This window comes from Oreochromis aureus, linkage group 15 (assembly GCF_013358895.1).
Source record: "Oreochromis aureus strain Israel breed Guangdong linkage group 15, ZZ_aureus, whole genome shotgun sequence".
NCBI lineage: Eukaryota > Metazoa > Chordata > Actinopteri > Cichliformes > Cichlidae > Oreochromis > Oreochromis aureus.
In genome coordinates, this window is record NC_052956.1 from 20299108 (window position 1) to 20320007 (window position 20900).

General features: G+C 37.1%; 2 protein-coding genes across 2 annotated transcripts in view; one reads left to right on the forward strand and one right to left on the reverse strand.

Moving 5' to 3' along the window:
* Positions 1 to 12: 12 nt before the first annotated feature.
* On the forward strand, positions 13 to 15681 carry LOC116333130 (plasminogen-like). Its single transcript, XM_031756285.2, has 20 exons — positions 13 to 27; positions 2320 to 2416; positions 3669 to 3804; positions 3901 to 4007; positions 4299 to 4413; positions 4495 to 4634; positions 4873 to 4993; positions 5061 to 5179; positions 6257 to 6419; positions 7892 to 8016; positions 8097 to 8256; positions 8622 to 8803; positions 8895 to 9043; positions 9129 to 9222; positions 10958 to 11072; positions 11399 to 11473; positions 11559 to 11699; positions 12449 to 12555; positions 13539 to 13684; positions 15247 to 15681. Exons 2-20 carry the CDS (start codon positions 2368 to 2370, stop codon positions 15406 to 15408), a joined length of 2406 nt encoding a protein of 801 aa, XP_031612145.1. The 5' UTR covers positions 13 to 27; positions 2320 to 2367; the 3' UTR covers positions 15409 to 15681.
* Positions 15682 to 16487: 806 nt separating this feature from the next.
* The window catches only part of LOC116333136 (solute carrier family 22 member 2-like), an 8163-nt gene continuing 3750 nt past the window's right edge, over positions 16488 to 20900 (reverse strand). The window contains exons 2-11 of the mRNA XM_031756291.2: positions 20854 to 20900; positions 20535 to 20689; positions 19660 to 19828; positions 18952 to 19066; positions 18188 to 18288; positions 17854 to 18068; positions 17647 to 17755; positions 17126 to 17238; positions 16928 to 17027; positions 16488 to 16787 (exon numbers count right to left, since the gene is read on the reverse strand). The exon at positions 20854 to 20900 is cut by the window's right edge and continues 57 nt beyond it. Of these exons, the coding sequence (XP_031612151.1) occupies positions 16691 to 16787; positions 16928 to 17027; positions 17126 to 17238; positions 17647 to 17755; positions 17854 to 18068; positions 18188 to 18288; positions 18952 to 19066; positions 19660 to 19828; positions 20535 to 20689; positions 20854 to 20900 (1221 nt within the window). The 3' untranslated portion in view covers positions 16488 to 16690. The remainder of the gene's footprint in view (positions 16788 to 16927; positions 17028 to 17125; positions 17239 to 17646; positions 17756 to 17853; positions 18069 to 18187; positions 18289 to 18951; positions 19067 to 19659; positions 19829 to 20534; positions 20690 to 20853) is intronic.

The window sequence follows — 20900 nt, forward strand, 5'->3', positions numbered from 1 at the left end:
TTGAACCCCAAAGTTCAACCTTCACAAGTAAGTGCCAAACCCTAATACCAATGTAAAATGAATTTTATCTCACATTATAAAACTAATCCTTCAAAGAGAAACATTTAAAGGACAGCCAAAATATTCTAACTTCTAAAAAACTGACACCTGAAAAACTCTCTTTAAATATTTTCTTCTTTCTATAATTGTTGCATCTTTGTAGTGTGCAGTGTGTATATTATCCAAACTTGACATTGTAACTAACCCATTCTCACCATCATTTTCACCTGTCTATGTAGTGATTTTGATCAAAACCACCTTGGAAAGGTCTTAATAATAATAAAGGTTATGAGCATTTTCTTGTCAAAGTCCTTCAGAAAAAACCAGGCTTCAGTTAAAGATGTACATTTTATGTCCTTAAAATTAACTCAAGTTACGTTCTTTAATTTTATGTTTGTTGGGTTGTTACTGTGCAGTGATCTGTCAGTGCATATATATTAAGCAACTTCTCATCTATGTAAAGATATTACATAGCGTCTGCTATTCCTGCACAACAGTAGAAAAAAACAATGACACACAGTTGATTGTTGACTTTTATGATACAATTAGACTAAATCTGGAAGCTGTGTGGAGAACCGTGACTTCACTGAAATGTCATAATTATTATGAGGGCTTTCATAGGATGTGTTTTTCTGTTGTGCTGAACTTAGTTTAACCTTCCTGAGGTAGCATTAGGACCATCATATGATCATATGGTCTCATGAGTTGTATTTGTGTGTATTTCTTTATGTACTCTGTTATATGCTTTGTTGTTCAGAAACATTAGTACCATTGTATTTAAGAATTTCAGCTGAATTGAATCAGTCCGGTGTATGTCACATGTAAGGTCAACTGTTTGTTGTGCTCATGTAAGATTTCGCAACTCTCACTTCTATCATGTTTGCTTATATCTTATATATTGCTTTTATCACTGTATGATTGTCCCAGATTTGAACAAAATTAAATGAGGCCTGACGTTAATTCCAAAGACTAGGCTGTGTTTCTTTGGTTATAATAAGAAGTCGGCTCATCTTCCTCAGTTTTTAATAAAACAGATTTCTAACATCCAGCCAGTTTGAGAAAGATTGCCTCTTCCTGGTTTTGACTCCACACCAGTATAGACTGTATAGAAAAGATGGACATAGTCAGGAGACAGAAAGAGTTAGGTTTTTTCCAAAGTCTTATCATTTTGCCTATTGTAGCCTGGAGACAGAGAGCATCACATGGCAACATCTTGTCAATGATAAAGTCGTCACCCCTAAATCATTCCCCGTTTTATTGCTTATTTTATTCTACATAAGACCATGATTTATGAAGTTAACATCAATTTGTACTATAAAAAACAGCTGAAAGTAACAAATAAAACCAAAAAGTCATTAGAAAGAGTCTTAATACTGTCATTAAGTGAAAACCGGGGTCTTTTGCTCAAATACGTCTATACAGCTAGACCAGAGGAGTTGTCATCTTTTAAGTGACAGTCTATGTTTATTAGTCAAGCCACAATGTCACAACATCACAGAAGAAATTTCTTTAAAAAAAGAGAAAAATTAACCTAAAGAATAGTATTTACAAAATTAAAATTTAAGTAACAAAAAGTATTGGAAATGTTTTTATCTTTATTCCAATTTTAATTCGGTCAATACATCAAGCATGACAGGCATGAATGCTTCACTGAGTCTAGCTTGCCTCTTTCACTGTGAGACAATTGCTTTCAAAAAGTATCAATGTTTAGGTTTGATAAACAGTTTGTAACATTTAAATTACTATAAAAAATAAAAAACTATCACTCAATTAATAAAAACTAAACTAAAATGATTAAATAAACGCTGATTACTGAAACCAAACAGAATTTTAAAAAATAAATAAATAAAAATACAAAACCATTGTTGCTTTGATTCACACCTTAAGCCTATGGTTTTTTTTATACAAAGAGATGAAAGGGAAATATAAAAAGAAGAAAATCAACCTTTATTATCTTCTTCACGTGCTACCTGAAGAGTCAGAGTTTCCAAAACTTTACAGGATTGGCCGAAGAATAATTCGATCAAACAGCCAGTCGTTACATCTGAGAACAGATAAATTCTTGAGGCGTTACATGCTCTCCAGCTGATGGTGTTTCATAACGATGCAGAAGAAAATAATTAAAATGCTGTGATTTTATCATATTTTTTCCTTCTTCTTTTTTACTCCAAAATCTCTCATAAACAAGGATTTCGACCTGCTGCCCTTTTGCTGTCCTTGTCAGGACAATGATTAACTAATAACTGAGCTGTCCTATTTGTTCTCCCAACATGCTAAAAGAAGTCCAACAATAAACCAGGAGGTATCTGATAGTATTTGGGTCTCACCATGGACCTGAACACAGCAGCTTTCCTCCTTGGAGCTTTTCTCTGCAGTGGTAAGATACTCTGGAATCTTTAAATGATAATTATTAATAAATGTGTCATATCCATAGAAGAGGCAGTTATCGGATTCACTGTGAGAGTGCGTCCTCAAGATGTATTAGGGGTTTAAATGCACAGTTTTTGTTCACTTTGGTGTTGACTCGCACACTGAAAGCTCAAAGTAAAGATGTTTTATATAATGGAATGTTTTCTTTCTATATAGATGCTTCTACTTCATTTTTGTTTTGTTTTGTTTGAGTTAAATGATAATGGTAGGTGAAGGCTACTGATGACGTCTGAACTACTCATCAATGGGAAATGGTAAAGGGGGTCATGATATAAGAATGGCAGAATTGAAAATACAAGCTTTATACCTCTGTTTGGATGCAATTTCTCTCAGCCCCTCTACAGTCTAAAAAGACCTGCTTCAGCTGGCTTTCATCTGATTGGCTATCTCTTGCAAAGAGAAGGTTTGAGTGGAGGTGGGTGGGGCTTCTGTGCTAATAGACACTCCTGTGTGCTGGTGATGACCATATCAGGGATATCCACTCTCAATGCCATCATACAGAATGAAAATCCTCCCTGAAACGGGGTATTTAGAGCATGAATTTTTCCTTAGTGGGATAATTTGTAAATAGATTGACATCACTGTTTGAATGCTTAACAAGAGTATCCACCAGTGTAACTAATAATGTAGACTTGCTGATTCAAGATTAGGTCAAATCAAAAAAAGAAAGTCATTTTCTAAAAATGTTTTATCCTATTTACTTTGATTACATCCCAGGAGTGTAATGTAACATTGCATAAATAATTTTGGAGTTCATTTCTTATTCTTTTATTGTTCGTGTATCTAAAAATACTTTCTGTTGCTTTAGCTGATGCATAAAGCCAGATTTTACAATGGAAATGTTCAGTCAAACAGCAAAGAATCTTCATCCTGGCGTTTTGTCCCGCTGGTGCAGGGTCCGCTCTTTGGCAACGGTTTCTCCATTTGGTTCTGTCCAAGCGTCCTCAGGTGATGCATTGATGGTCTTAATGTCTTCCTTGATTTTGTCCATCCACCATTTCTTCGGTCTGCCTCGAGGCCGGCGTTCTTCTGGGTCGATCCTCGTAGCCGTTTTTGCTACAGAGTTCTCATCGCTTCGAATCACGTGTCCATACCACCTCAGGCGGGACTCGAGCATCTTCAAACAGCAAAGAATAAACTAACAAATCAATGAGTTAATAAATAAAGTTTTCGGGGATTTTTTTTGTATATGATTGCAGTTGGTGGTACTGAGCTAGAGGGCTACTCCGGAACTGAAGGGGCATGGATCCTCTCACTGAATAAACGAAGGTATTCAGTTAGCACTTTGGCTGAATGTGCTGACAAATGTAACACTGAAACACTCTTCACATGCAGGTATGCTCATACCTCACACTCCCAACTGTTTTCATTTTGAGCATTAAATGGTGCACACACACTACATTTATATACATATGTACTGTTTTAAAACAGGACTTTCATGTATGATGAAAACGACAGAGAATGCTGGACAGCAGCGGCAAACTCTAAAACAGAGAATATCATGCGCAGAAGAAACACAGTTTTATATGAAAAAAACGGTAATGATCTTCAAATTCCTTGAAATTAATATGAGACTGAAATTTCTGTTTTTGTGTTGTCCTTTCTTTTGTCTCTGGTGACTGTTCTACTCTGGTTTGTGTGATCTTTTTAGTTTTCCTAACATTGTAGTTAATTTTTAGCCAGTGTGTCATGATCAGTGATGTTTGGACTGTGTCTGCAAACACAGTAGAGTTGGATTGCAAGTTAAACACCGCTGTGGTTCAATCTTATTGAATACAACACAACAGTAGTGTCCTGTTGTTTCTTTTTTCTTTTCTTTTCTTTTCTAGAATATCTCTTGGAATGCGCAAATGGGATAGGAACAGATTACAGAGGAACAAAGTCCAGAACAAAATCAGAAAAGGTCTGTCAGAGATGGGACGCAAGCTACCCACACAGGCCAAAGTATGTGTTCACATGATTTTGCATCATCATTTCATATCCTTTTACGTCTTTGTGAAATTTTTGATAATGTTTCTGCTGCAGTTTCACGCCACAGAGCCACCCACGAGCAGATCTGGACTCCAACTTCTGCAGAAACCCTGATGGAGACAAAGGGGGGCCCTGGTGTTACACCACTGACTCCCAGAAACGTTGGGAGCACTGCAACGTACCCAGCTGCTCTGGTAAGATTCATAAAACTCTGTGTGTTTATTTTGTTTTGGGTTTTTCCCCCACATACATATCTAATTATCTCCTACCAGCTATTTTACATTCAATGATCTTCATTTGGTTTTTAGAATATTCACAGTTAATCTGTGAAAAATACGCAGGTATTGTGATATACTGATATATAATCGGGAACAACATTATCTATTATCCACGGCATAGCATATCACATACATCAGTGCTTTTCCTTTACAGGGGAATGTATGGTCTGCAATGGTGAGGACTACAAAGGAACAATCTCCACCACTGAAAACGGCTTCACCTGCCAACGCTGGGACTCCCAGAAAACTCACAACCATGACTACCATCCCAGCAGGTAAGAGCAAAACCTTTGTGAGATTTAATCAGCCTTTTCTGGATACTTCTTCTTATACTTTGTTCAGTCTTCCACAAAAGTATCTGGAGGAGAACTACTGCAGAAATCCAGATGGAGATCCCCGACCATGGTGCTTCACCACCAGCCCATCCAAACGGTGGGACTACTGCTCCATACCGCGCTGCAGTAAGTCTCCATGTTTAAATGTTTCCTCATTAATGAACTAAGAAAAGGATTTCACAGCTGGTGTTTGTTGCAGTCCAAATGTCAAACTCTAATACAAATTTAATACCTAATACAAAACTATATATACTTACCAGTCCCCTAATTAATTGCACATTGGTAGTAAAGGGTTGGATCCCCTGGATAGTTTCAACAGGGTGCAAGAAACATACTTAAGAGATTTTGGTCCATATAGACATGACATCATGTCAGTATGGACTGTTTAAACAATGCTTAGCAGGATGGTCAAAATTTAAGAATATCATGTGCAAGAGTTGTTGCAGACAAACAAATATATTCATGTTCAAATGAAATCAGACATTCAAACTTCATAGTTTTTATAGCTCATTCTACTTATAGGCAGCAAAGTATTTAAATTCAGTTTATTCAAGTTCAGCTAATGTTATAGTGTCCCGTGACCTGACATTTTAGGGACTATATTCAATCAATTTAATCAAGGTTAAGCAGGCAATCAAAAATTCAAACATTTATTACAGGTTTTCTTTATTGATGGCAAAATCCCAATTTAGCAGCTTCAGCAGTAGACAAAACACAACAACCCATTAAGAAATCCATGTTGAATAAACATATTCAAATAAATATAGAGTAAAATAGAATAGAATAGAATAGAATAGAATAGAATAATCCTTTAATTGTCCCACCAGGGGAAATTTGGGTGTAACAGCAGCAAGAAAGACACATATACAAACAAACAGTACACAAGACACAGAACAGAACATACACAATTTTTACATATTTACATCAAGGACAATGGTTACCAAAAACAGAGTACTGTACCGTTATTAAATTAAATAAATTTTAAAAAATACATTCAAATAAACTCAAGCTACCATCATCCACTGCCAGCAACTACTTAAAAGTATAAGTAAAATGAATACCAAAAAAGGAAGAATAGAACTAAAGGAGACTTTATGTAAATAAAGTTGTAAGAGAGTGTAAAAGACAATAAATACAGCGAATACGTCTGACTTCTTTTTTTTCTGCATCGTACATAAAATACATGTTTTCTTCCGTCTTCAGCTGCTGAACCTTCCACCATCGTCCCAGAGGTCGACTGTGTCACCGGGGAAGGTGTAGCATACCGAGGAACAATTGCTGTAACCGAGTCTGGCAAAACGTGCCAGAGCTGGTCGGCTCAGATGCCACATAAACACAACCAGTCCCCAGAAAACTACCCTTGCAAGTAAGAGCTGTATCCAGGAATTAATGTCCATCCAAACCAAATATTAGTGGGAATTTTCAGTTTGCAGTTTTTGTCAATAGTTTTCTGCTCTAGTGTGGAACTCTGAAAGGCAAAGCACCGATCCAGCATGGTGGAAACTCCATGGAATATCTTTGAGAACCTTTGAGAGTTGTCTCTTGATAGGTAGTTAACTAAAGTTAATTCATCAGTTGTTAGTTTCACGGTTGACCCTATTTATTCCAGAGGAGATGTAAACACAGAGTTAGTGTCTTTGAGGTTAAAAGGTGTATCTTCATGAGTAGTGTCTTTTTCTACTATGCCAACTTACATTTTTATTGCTTTTTATAGCTGTGGGTCACTGTCATAATGGTAGAAACCCTCAGTCTTCTGCCTAAGGGGAGGAGGTTTGCATGGTACATGGTCTTGTCCACTGGCTGCTCAGTGTGGTGAAGTCATGCTGTACAGCAACTCCAACACGTATTGTTTCCACCTCCGTGCTTGACTGTGGGGATGGTGCTCTTTGTGTCAGAGTTATGGTTGATACCAAAGATACCAAAGAGCTCAAGATTGGTTTCATCTGACCAGAGCACTTTCTCCCAATTCTTCTTCTTATTTAATCATTTAGAGATTTCCTGGCAAACTTAAGACAGGCCTGAACATCTTCCTTCTTGGGCGTTTCAAGATTTCAATACCTTACAGCATAGTGTGTGAACAGCGTTCTTGGTGATTGTAGTCCCAACTGTCTTCATATCATTAACAAGCTCCTCCTGTGTAGTTTTGGGCTAATCCATACCTTTGTCATTATTATCCTCAACCCATGAGACAAGATCTTGCATTGAGCTCCAGATCTCACCAGTTGCTGAATGTAAAGTGTAAAAGAGAGTGTCAGTTAGCAACACCCAACAACCTCCAGGAACCACTACCAACCAGCCAGTGAATGCATATTTTTCCCCAGTAACCACAGGTTGTAACACATCTAATATGACGGACAACTCTGCAGACACATGCTGCCACTTTGAATTATGATGTCATCTTACTAATGCTTGCAGACATGATTCTAAAAAACAAAACAAAAAGCATTTATATAGCGTAGCATTTTTATGTTGAAAATTTCAATAATTATCTTATCTGTTCAACAAACACATCTATGTATAAATGAAAGAAAATAAACTTTGTTTACAAATTGTCATTCACCGTATCATATTTCTAATAATTTATTTATTAAGTAAACACTGCATACTTGTGAAATTATGTTAAATTTGTGACTGTTTTTTTCTAGTTTTTTATGTAAAAAGAAGAAAAAAGAAAATGCTTGCTATTTTACATTAGACGTGCTGATTTTAAATGTTCATTGAATTTATTCAGTAAGATTTATGAGAAAAATATGAGAAAGAAAGAAAAATCTGTTAAAGATTTTCTTTTTCAGTGCAAATATGTTTTTATGGGCTTTCGTGTTTTCATTTCTTCATCAGAGGTCTAGATAATAACTACTGTCGTAACCCCAACAATGAACGGATGCCGTGGTGCTACACAACTGACCCTGGCAAACGCTGGGAGTACTGCAACGTGCCACGGTGTGGGGTTGCACGCATACAAGGTATAATATTAGTTAACCTATCTTGTCCTTGTGTTTCAAAAATGAGTGAGTCTCCCCACTTTTAATATCCCTCGGTGCAGATGATCCAGTGATCCCCCCAAATGAGGAAGACTGCTATGAAGGGAACGGTGTCAGTTATCGGGGCTTAACATCAGAGACCAGCAGTGGGAAAAAATGTCAGCGTTGGAGCTCCATGACTCCTCACAGACATAACAAAATTCCAGAGGCCTACCCAAATGCGTAAGCATCAAACACATTCAGTTTTTATGGCTAAATGATTTAAATAAAAATCAGGCAGACGTTACCCACACAGCAGGAAGACACAAGAGGATAGGACAGGAAACACTGAGGGGGGAAAAAACTATATTCTAACACAAACATGTTGAGTACTATAACTGATTAAGAGATAAAGTTAGTAAGAAAGTCTAACAATGAGGATCTTGGTGTGTTGAAGATGTACCTTAAACCTATGTGGTAAAATCCATGAATTTTAATCTTCGAACAATTTTTCAACCCCAATTAGATCCATCTATTTATTAAGACCCTTCTTCGGGCTTAACTTAGTAGGTTGATGTCTTAAAGTTTCAGGTCTTCTTTTGCAACAGGGACCTCAGAGGGAATCTGTGCAGGAACCCCGATGGGGACAAAGCTCCCTGGTGTTTCACTACAGACCCCGCAGTCCGCTGGGAGTACTGCAACGTGAAGAGTTGCTCTGTCAGACCTTCAGAAATCAGTTTTCCTCAGCCACACATCGCCTCCATTGCCATCCAGACTCCACCGGAAAAAGGTAAATCAACTTTAAGTGTCACATGTTGTGCTTCCTTGTCAGTTTGTTTGACCCTTCATTCGCTTCCCCTGGTTCTCTGCTGCTGTTTCAGACTGCAAAATTGGAAATGGAGAAACATACCGAGGTCCAACTTCTGTTACTGCGAACGGTGTGACATGCCAGGCGTGGAGCGCTCAGACTCCTCACAGTCACACGAGCTTCACCCCAGAGACTCACCCCACCAAGGGTCTGGAAGGCAATGTAAGTGCGTGGGTGTTGCAATAAAAACTCTTTGTGGTAAGAACAGAATTATTTTCTAGCTCCTAACTTCTCTGTCCACTATCAGAGCTGCAGAAATCCAGACAACGATATAAGTGGACCGTGGTGCTACACTACGGATAGAGACAGGATATGGGAACACTGCCAGATCCCTGACTGTGGTATATGAACATTGTTTGTGTTGGCATTCAAATTCAGTTTGTTTTATTTTCATTTTTTATTATCTACCACTTTTTTTTTTTACCACTCTATCAGCATGACTGATGCTCAGTCTAAACTGCAGACTGTAGTAACCCTTGCTTTCCATTCACTCATCTCCACCTGTGTCACCCACTGAACTCTATGGTGGGTCTGACTCTATCCACACGAGTTCTGGTATTCTAACCATGTTAACAACAGTGCACAACTTAGTTGGTTCAATGACATTAGCGACTATAAAACAAATATTGTTTTGGTCAGAGATTTTCACACATTGTCTCAACAATAAAGAAAATGTCTCTATCTATGGTGCACCCCTCTGTCATGCTACTATAAATCCCATTATTTAGAAGTAGAAATAGGTCTAATACCGCTTTGCAGCTAGTTGGTGCCAGTGATGATAATAAATATTTTTCTCTTTGGACTTCAGATAATTAAAACTAAAGACAAATGACAGTAAGAACGTTACATTTAGCTCTGATCATTTGTGACAGTCGTTGTACTATTCCCACACAATGGACCAAATTAGCTATCCGATTTCTTAACTGCTTGTTCAGTTCAAGAGTGTGGGATAGTGATGTGTCATTTGTGAACAAGCCAAATCTCTGTAGAGAACAAGAAGAGCTGACTCCTTGTTTAGGAGAGGCAAATCCTGTTTAACTCTGCTGAGAAGGGGTGGGACTATTTTGATAGGCACACTATGTGGTCAATCACATAGCAAAGACACACTACAATCATAGCATTATGTGAAAGGAGGTAGGGGGCAGACTTTCTGAAGACGGTGAGTGTAGTGATACAGGCCAGGTACACAGAGCAAAAGAAAGACGGGTATCTGGGTTTAAATGCAAAGTGAGAAAGAGAAGAAATGAACGAAAATGGAAAGGAGAAGCACCTAGCTGCATTTCAGTGCTACTCGAGACTGCAAAGCTGAGTGCAGAATTTGTCAAATGAAAATATCCATCAGAGCTGGATCAACAACAAACCAGACCTGCTCACCAGTCTGTGCAGCTGTACTTCTGCTGCAGGTGTACTATAACAAATCACCCCAGACACACAGATGATACCCACTGATTTCTAGCTATTTTCCACTGTGGAAAAAAAAAAGATTTTTGTCCAGGCCCCAAATCCCATGTTTGTTCTCCCCAACTGTGGTAAATGCATAAAACTAAGACTTAATTTAACAGCAAAAAATTGCTTACCAAAACACAAACACACAAACACTAATTTGCTAAATTAGACCTAAATAGAAGGCACAGTAATGCTAAATGAGGCCATAAGAGCCGAATCTCTTGATCTCAGTAATGTGTGGAGACTGGAACCTGTCCCAGATTAAAGAGGGTAAAAAGTGCAGGATTACGAACATAGAGATGGACAGTCTTTTAAATCTACAGTAACCTAAAATGCAATTGAACATGTTCAAACAACCAGCTGATGGATTCCAGCACATGACTTTAATACTGTGAGGCAATACACCTGTAACACGGTGCTGCTGAATTATTGATCAGCTAACCAAGACATACTAGAGATACCAGATAAAATGCATTTACTGAGTAAAATTTTCTATTAAATCTATTTTTTTTTTTTGTGCAAACTGTTACATTGGCTTGTTGCTAATGAGGCTATAATGTTCAAACTAATTCAGTGTTTTTGTTTCACTCATCTTCTGAGAATTCATGACACTGAACTATTACCTTATAGTTGAAATGAAGTGCGGAACACCAGTAATCAAACCAAAACGTTGTTTTAGTCGTCTTGTCGGCGGCTGTGTGTCGAATCCTCACTCATGGCCCTGGCAAATCAGCCTCCGGACCAGGTGAGAAAATAACACCAAAAGGACTTACATTCATAAAATAACATGAATTTCCTTGACAGAAATGTACAGATTAATTTAAATACTTTTGACTATTTAACTGTAAATTCTGTAAAGACTTGTTGTTGTAGTTATAGAAATAGATAAATTGAATGTTAATAATGACAGTAATAATGACAGTAATAATGACAGTATTTTATATAGATTTTTGCCTGAGTTTTGTTTGTCTGTTCACCTTTTGCCACTTAGTACATATGTTTTTGAAAGCAAGCTGTTGCTGCATCTTATCTGTACATTGTGAAACAAACATGTGTTTCACTTTCTACTAGTATAGGAAAACATATCTGCGGAGGAACTCTGATCTACCCTCAGTGGGTCCTTTCTGCTGCTCACTGCTTCGAGAGGTAAGATCAGAATCACCATGAACACTTAAAATCAAATTCTGCAAAAACTCTTATATCCTATGTTTCTACATGTTATGCACTGTAGCTCCAACCGGCCTTCAGCCTACAAGGTATTCCTGGGTATCCACACGGAGCAAGGCAATGAGCCATCGAAACAAGAGAGGAGACTTGAGAAAATAGTTATGGGACCAAACAGAGCAGATATTGCTCTGCTTAAACTAGAGAGGTCAGTATGGGTCAGCTGCTAATGATATTACACAATTAGCTTGGTGCAGATCTGAACTTTGATCTTAGCTAACCTGAAGGACTAATCACTAGTGACCACAGCATGGACTAAATCATGGATCAAACATGTATTTTTGAAAGTATTAACACTGAGACTCATCTACCAGATTTGTTACAAAAACAGGTCCTCAGACTTCAACCAAGGATACAGATACTGTCTATTAATTATTTAGTTATCCATCTGATATTACAATTATCACAATATCTATAGAAAATGTGTGGAAAAAAAACAATAGTGCTATCACTCAAATTTGTCTAGCCATGAATGGGTAGCACCGCCTATTACAGCTTGCTTATAATGTCATAATAGTGGGGTAATAAGGTGGAAACAAGAAGCCAATAATGTGGAAGTAATGTAAAAGTGATATCTTATATGAACAGTAATCATACTGGAATAATATTGCATTAACATTTATGTAACTGGTTAATAATATGGGAGTAAAAGTATCCCCATGAGTTAAACCAATTAGCAAAGCTTAGTGACAAACTGGTAACAATGTGATACATACTAGCAATAAAATGGTAACACCTGTGCATTAAAACTGTTATATTATATTATGTGATGTTAGCTTATTTACATTTGATTCAGTGTCCCAACCTTTTTGGAACTGAGTGTGCAGAAAAATAAGCAACTTGTTGACACGAGTTTGATCTTGTGAATGCCATTAAAGAAATCTGCATTTCTTTCAGCCCTGCAATAATAAATGACAACGTGCAGCCAGCTTGTCTCCCAGAAAAGGACTATATAGTTTCCAGTACAGCAGAGTGTTTTGTAACTGGATGGGGTGAGACTCAAGGTACGTCACATAGATGGCTGCTTTTGTTAATATCTGTGCATATTATTGTAATGGTAGAGTAAAAATGGACTGTTAGATGTTTTCACAAATCAAAGAGTGTGTATGTGCTTTTAATGAAAGTTTGTTTGAAGCCACATTTGGTCTTCATAAACATAGGTGGGACATCAAGTAGGAAGGATTTGCTTGTTGATAATAGCTACCGTTTCACAAGTTTTATTTTCTTCTGTTCCATTTGAAATTTTTTTTTTCTAACAAAGATGTATCATTTCATAGTACTTTTGTAAATTTTTGCATTTGTAGAATTTATTAGATGGCAGAGTGTAGTGCGCAGACAGGAAAGCAGAGAGCGAATGAGGCATTTGACACACAGGAAATGGACTAGGGAGGATTCAAACCTGTGTAACTGTGGATCACCAGCTAAACCGGTTCAGCTATGGTGATTCCCATTCAGATCTTTTTCTAGCGTTTTTGTTCTTGATTTGAAGAAAATTACAATGCAGAGTGTTTGAAATGTTTTCACTGTAAGCTGATAAACTGAGTTGCACACTTTAGAAATGCCAATGTAGAGACGATTCACACAGAAGGAAAATCAGTGAGTGTAATGAAAACCTTTCACCAGCAAGTGGCAGAATTTTAACAATAAGCTTTACTGTGGCTCTCCATATCAACCAGCATTAATTACTATTTTGAACATAATTTCTAATTAATGATTTTTTTCTTAATTAAACACAACACATCTTGGACAGGGAGGCGTAGCAGTTTGGTCAACTGTAAAACTTTTTGAAAACTTTTTGAACACTGTTTTTGGAAAATACACCTTTTGAAGCAGATAAATAATTGTCAGTGCACTATAACACAAAAAAACTGATAAAAACATGATTGATTTTGTATGCAAAAAAACTCCACTGTATATGTATTTCAACACATCTTATGATGATGGTGATGAGGAGGAGGAAGGTAATTGCACACAGGTGTGTCGGCAGGTACGGGAGGCGACGGCGTCCTGAAAGAAGAGGGTTTTCCTGTTATCGAGAACAAGGTGTGTAATCTACCAGATTATCTGAACGGCAGAGTTCAAAACAACGAGATGTGTGCTGGATATATCGAGGGAGGATCGGACAGCTGCCAGGTATGAAAAACACAAACCTATGAAAACTGGGGAAAGTTTTATAAAACGTGTGCGTATTCGGTTTTACTTCATTTTACTGACCTGAAATATTTTAATAGATTTCCAGAAACTAACGATTGTGAAAATGAATCAGATACACAAATGTTTCATTTGTTTACAACAGTTCAACACAGAATTTAGTAATAGTAATAATTTTTCTATAGTAAATTCAAACAGTTAATTATTCTCCACCCATTAATGTAAATTGATATAAACTAAAAGGTGCTTTGACATTTGTGAAATTTACAGATAAAATGATCAAAATCAAATAACTTACATGTGGAACTGTACAATAATCCAATACTTGACAAATCTGAATGTATAACAGGTAATTTATGTTTTTATGTGAATGTTTAATTATATTAAATGAAACCTGTTAGTTCAGCTAAAATTAGACATATTTGTTTTAACGTCTTACATCTGTTCATCCATCTGTAGTTTATACAGTAAGGATTTTCTGAGCTTCATTATGAAACACTACATTAACATTTCAAGTTGTAGCTTTAATTTGAATATTTGCTATTTGTGTCATTCAAACATCAATTTCACTCCAGCAACAAACAGACTTTTCACTATTGAGCTGGGAGGTTAAAGATCAGACATTTTTTGTCAGGTGATTCTGCAAAAGTTCACAGAGGTGTGAAGTGCTTTGGTTTGCAAGAGTTAGTGGGTTTCTTTCCAGAAAATTATTATAGAAATGTTGGAGAATTGCAAACAACCTGAGGAGCAGAAGTTAAGGACAAAGATCAAAGGTTATTTGCATGATAAAGAAAATCTCTTTCTGGCTACAAAGAGGGTCATCAATACTCTTGAGGATTTAAATAAACACTTGACTTTGTCTACTGCGTGTTAAAATGGCTAAACAGCACACATCACTTTCAGTACTGGCACAAACATATTTCGATTAAACCTGCACATTCAGAATTCATTAAACATGGAAAAACAACCCCAAATATTTACAGTCTGGACGGCAGATATAGAAAAATTGTATTACCTCTAAAATGGATGGGAAGTAACTAAATACAAATGCTATGTTTTCACTTTTACCCCCATCATTTTAACAAAAATATGTTTCCTTTCTAAGAAATACAATTTTCATCTTGCAAATTGTGACTCGTGTTTATTTAACAAATAAACACAAGTTTAGCGTTTAGACAAAAATTTTTTAAAAATTCTATATTAATTTGCATATTTAAGTTTTCATTGTTATCATATTTTCTGCAGCTGTCATTTTTTTGCAGTCTATTGCTTAAAACTTTGTTGTGCAATTTATTTGGGATTTTAGGGGGAAAAACACTAATATCGGTGAAGTCTCAAAAACTCACAATGTAAAATGATACACTAGGCTTAAAGGGGTTAAGTGTAATGCCAAAAAATAAAGGTTGCACCCTGTCACATATCAAAATCTTTTAATGCAGAAAAAACTCATCTTTCTTCGTGTTTCTGACCCTTTTCAAGGCAGGTTTCGGCATCATCACATTAAAAGCTATAGTTATTTCTACACGTGTGTTCTCCTCCTGTAGGGTGACAGCGGTGGTCCTCTGGTGTGTTATGAGCAGAACAAGTTTGTCGTGCAGGGTGTCACATCGTGGGGTCTGGGATGCGCCAATGCCATGAAACCCGGCGTCTACGCCCGAGTGTCTAAGTTTATGGACTGGATAGACACAACCATCAAAGCCAACTAAAAGCTATCATCTGCACTGTGGTTACTGAGGATGTCTTAACCTGTATATATTGTTCTGCTCTGGCAGTGATTGATTTCATGGCATGATGTTTTTAGGTTTTCTATTCTATCCTGAAGTGGATAGACTAAAAGCAGAGCATCTTACAGGTTTCAAAAGCAATGAAAATGTTTCTGTAACAGGTTAAACATTTTTTAGAAGCCATGCTTTACAGAAAATGCATTACAAGTCTGCTTCTTTGTGGTTACATTTAGTGAAATACAAGGTAATGATTCAGTTGTTGTTTCCTACTTGATTGAGTGTGACTTAATTTAGTTTTAAGACATTCCTACAGTTTAACTGATTGGTGTGTGTTATCTGGCTTCATGGATAGATAGAGTTGTGCGCCATCTGCATAGCAGTGAAAATGTATGCTATGCCTTCTGATGATACTGGCTAAGGGAAGCATGTATAATGTAAACAGAATTGTTCCCAGCACTGAACCCTGTGGAACTCCATAATTAACCTTAGTGTGTGAAGAGGACTCTCCATTTACATGAACAAATTGGTGTCTAATAGATAGATACGATTCAAACCACTGCAGCGCAGTACCTGTAATACGTACAGCATGCTCTAATCGCTGTAATAAAATATTATGGTCGACAGTATCGAAAGCTGCACTAAGGACAAGCACAGAGATGAATCCACTGTCAGAGGTATGGCCTCTGACAGTGGATTCATCTCTGTGCTTGAAGATCATGTTTAAATTTCACTAAAACGGTTTCTGTACCGTGGTGAACTCTGAAGCCTGAATGAAAAAAGTTAACATCAGAGTTGAAAGCCACAATTAAAACCATAAACTCATAAGAAACGTGTTTACTGAGGTTATTAATTAAGTGAACGCCAAGATGGTGGTGCAATGGTTAGCACTGTCACTTCACAGCAAGAAGCTCCTGAACTGAAGGACAGACAGCATTAATTAGTAGGCTATTAGTATTATTTGAGCAGTGAACCATGCATAAGCACTCATGGAAATAACCAGAATAGGTTCACTACAAATCTTATAACTGTAGATGTTTTAAATGAAAATACTTGGAGCTTGGTTGTATTAAAGATAACTTTAATAACTGTATAATGTGGTTCCATAAAAAGACACAAGTTAGTCTAAACACTAAACACTGTGCACAAAGAAAAACAGAGAAAATGTTGAAATTGGCTCCTAAAACAAAAATTAATGAGGTAACTAATATATCCACAAGCAACACTGTTAAACAGCATAAATAAATACTTTGGTGTGCAAAGGAGCTTAAACAGTTGCCCAATCTTTGTTGGATGTTATATTTTGGTAGTTGGGCAGCAGGTTCACCATCTGCTGGTTCTGCAGTTCGATTCTCTCCTTTGCTCTGAAAACACAAACACAAAAAAATACTAAATGTGCTGTGTTGGGAAAAAAAAGTCTCAATCTGTACTTACTACAGATACAATAGCAGAAATATAATGTGAATAAAAGGGGTTTCATTTTCCTACTGCACTGACTACTCACTTTTCTGGGAACTCGATGTCGTCGATAGTATCGGGCAGTGGTACACCTCTGGTCTCAGGGAGCAGCAGCACCAAACCTCCAGCCAGGAAAGCCAGAAAGCCTGCACAACACAATCCAATAATGCATTTAAGCTTCGATAGTCATATTTATCTGACTTTCAGATTTATTGAACTGAACATTTACTCTCAGAAAACCCACCAAAGATGATGAGTGGCAGCTCCAGCCAGATCACAGCCAGTCTGTAGAGCAGGAATGGAGCCACGATGCCTCCAACATCACACAGAGTGGAACAAACAGACACTCCCAGGTTTCTAAAGACATAAAAACAGCATTTTTTTGATATACTACTAACTCTTTAATATACTTTTGACACAAAGACATTTTTAAATTGCTACGTATCCACAGAAACATTAGTTGTCCAGTTGTCCACACAGAAATACAAAAACAACAGGATTTGTCAGGTTCTGAAACTGTGACATAAATGAAAAAGATAAAAGTTCATATTTTGATCAGTTTCACACTCATATTATCAGGTACAGCTTCAAACTGATTTGGCAGCAGTCTAAGCTTTATTGTGAGCACAGTTCCATCAATAATCTACTTGTGATTCGAGATGTCCTTTTGTTAGATACAGAATTTATTGTTGTTTACTGATCACCTTATTTGATGTATAAATTATACCTGTTCCTCCCAAACACAACAAATCTTCTGTATTATACCTGACAAATGTTGGGTAGAGCTCAGTGTTAACAAACACCACCATCTCAAAGGTCATCGTGATCCCCAATCGGCCGATGCATGCCACTGCCGTCTTAAACCAAAACATGCCTGCAAGAACAGAGAGAAACATTAAATTAAACATTAAAAGAAAACTTGGAAATCAACGTTCAAGAGCACTAAGAAAAATTCTGCCCCCTAAAGCTCACTGTCAGGAATGAAGGCAGTGATGAAGCAGGAGACTCCAGCTACAAAATTGGCTGTGGCAAAGGGGAGGCGTCGACCGATGCGCTCAATGGTGAATAGGATCAGGAAGGCGGCGGGAAACTCCACCAAGCCAGAGATGAGGAAGTCGATATAGACGTTTCCTCCCAGAATGCCCAGCCTCATGATCAAACCCTGGTAGACGACAGCACTGGTGAACCTGGGAGAAAAACACATCTCATAAACTTTGAATCTTTATCCTAAATGGATTTTTTTAGTTTTGGATCAAGAAGATTCATTTATAATAACAGCTGTGTTCAGGTTTAATTAAATCCTTACCAGTTGTAGCTGAGGATAAAAGTGTGTTTTCGCATGTTTGGCGTTCTGATCAGGTCCATGAAGGAAGCGGTGGTGGAGTCTGCGTTATCATCTTTCAGGGTCTGCAGGATCATTCATATAACATCACATAGTAAAAGTATTTCTGGTTGTTTTTATGATTTAGCCTCAGCCTGTTTTACTATGTTTCTCCATAAAACTCTCCCAAAAAATAATGCAGTCTAACATATGCTCCAATCCAGATCATGTCTTTTTCATGGAAGTCATGAAACAACTTATTGGATCTTTTAAAACAGCATGGCTTCAAAGTAGAAGAGTTCAGGTACTGAACTGGCTTGCCTGGAGTCCAGACCTTTCACCAACCAAAAACATCTGGTGTATCATGACATGAGAAACGCAACAAGTAAGACCCAGAACTGTTGAGCAGCTAGAGTCCTTCATCAGACAAAAATGGGACAACATTTCTCTCCCAAAAGTCCACCAACTGGTATTTTCAGTTCTCACACATTTACAGACTGCTATTAAAGGGAAAGTGACAAACCCTGTCCCAACATTTTTTCTGATATGTTGCTGCTATCAAATTAAAAATGAGCAATTAAACCAGCACACGTGTGCTAAAAAAATTTGATCTTTATTTAAAATAAATAAAATGTAAGTTTTATCTCAATTAAGAAGTCACAATGAATTAGACTCCAAATTGTCGTGTTACATGCTGATAAAATTTGATTCCAGATAACAGATGCAGAGATTTTGTGTCTAACGGCTACCTCGATGTTCTTGGAAAGAGTCATCTTGTTTTCTTTGGCCATGCCCTCTGTGATCTTCACTGCTTTGGAGTTTTGGTTTTGAGAGAGAAGCCATCTTGGAGACTCTGGGATGAACCTAAAAATGTAAAATGTCAACAACAAATCTGATGTTAGTTACAAAACTATTTAAAGGTACAAATTCTTTATTTTTTTAATTGATAATGATAAATGGTGTGTTTATTTTTTCACTAAGACAAATAGATTTTTGAGTTCAAAGTATATTTTAAGGTTTAATGGGTTGTACACAGAAAGAACAGGCAAAATAGACAAATCACGTAAGGGTAGCATCTGATCAAATATAGTGCTAAAGGTGCACAGTTTGACTAAGCGGCAAAAAACTAAAGGTAATAATATCTTTTCTCCACAGGACTTCTGGTGTAATATACCCTTCTTGGCTCTACAAAGGAAAACATTTATTCTAAACCTGTATTTAAAATGTATTAATATGTATATAATAACTGGATAATGTTTTTTAGCAAAAGTGAGAAGACTACTCATTTTTATAAAACGTTTGGAAATGACTACAAGACGCAGATTTCTAACATTTTAAAATCACCTTCATGTCACTGAAATTGGCCACAGCCCAAAATAAATATGTTAAATAAAAGTTGAAAGATGGGTTAATAAAAATTCATTCATACTGCTGTATGTGGTTGTTGTGACTCTTACCAGTAGTAGGACAGGAACAGTATGTAGGGGATGGTGATGACGACCTGCAGCCAGCGCCAGTCTGTTATATAGTAGGCGAGCAGAGGGAGGATGAGGATGCCGACACTGAAGAACATCTGGTAAATTACTCCGACTGTACGTCTGAACTCCACGCCCACGATCTCTGTGACTGAGATGAATAAAGGAAGATGTGGATCAGTAATAATGAGTTAAGTAATCACATGAGTAAGCAAATTTAATAAACCAATGATCTGACACTTTCTTTCTTTACACTTTGTAGTGTTTGGATGTTGACACGTACAATTTACTTGCCTGTGTAACATGTTATTCATAAGCCAAAACTATAGACTAGAAAATTAAGGTAAGTGAAATCTGAGATTTCAAATGTAATGAAGGCTCCACATAGACATTAAAAAAGACAAAAGCAGTTAAGCCAGCATCCAGCTGAAAGTTTTCACTGTTGTTGTCTTGGTGTTTTAAAGCTGGGGGGTTTGGTTGAATCTGACCGAGAACCCAAAAACACCACACACTCATTGAGTAACCCTAACCCATATTTGGAATAATCCTCCTTGTTCATTCTAATAATTAATGTAATTTACAAAGTGGACTTCAAGCAAAAACTATTTTAATTTAAAAATCCGTGATACATTGAGAACACGTTATTTCTTTTTTTCATCTAAAAGCTGCCGTAAATATTTTAGTTGTTTAAGCTGCAGTCACTCCTATTCATAGAGGACTATTTTGCAAATGTCCCGTGCTGTAGCCCTCACTGAATTGCAGATAATTTGTGTACACTGGGATTAACACAAAAGGGAATGACTATCCTTGATTGACTGTGGTGAAAAGCAAAGGTAAAGGCTATAAGGTGGTCTTACTCAGCACATATCCAGCTACCCAGCCTCCTTTCACCCCAAACCCATAGAGAGTCCTGAAAACCAGTAAAGATATGTAGTTTGGAGCCACGGCCACCAGGATCCCTGCAACCCCATTCAGCAAGTTGGATATGAGGAAGCTCATTTTCCTGCCAAACCTGAAGTCAGACATCAACAATCATCACATTGCTGTAAGTCTGTCTCACGTAATGTCAATTATTTGGTCATGTAAGTGCTAAAAACAACAAGAAAAATTATAAATAGATAGTAATTTAATGTATTTTGAGTCAACTTTTAATCACTGTCACAATCATAGCCTAACCTGTCAGCCAGGTAGCCAATGGCAATGCTTCCAACCAGGAACCCCAC

What these genes read in the sequence shown, in the direction of transcription:
- LOC116333130 (XM_031756285.2), top strand. Translation starts at nt 2,368, where the DNA reads ATGGACCTGAACACAGCAGCTTTCCTCCTTGGAGCTTTTCTCTGCAGT. An exon ending in GAAACACTCTTCACATGCAG is followed by an intron (nt 3,805 to 3,900) that starts GTATGCTCATAC and finishes GTTTTAAAACAG; the next exon opens with GACTTTCATGTATGATGAAA. An exon ending in CTGCTCCATACCGCGCTGCA is followed by an intron (nt 5,180 to 6,256) that starts GTAAGTCTCCAT and finishes TTCCGTCTTCAG; the next exon opens with CTGCTGAACCTTCCACCATC.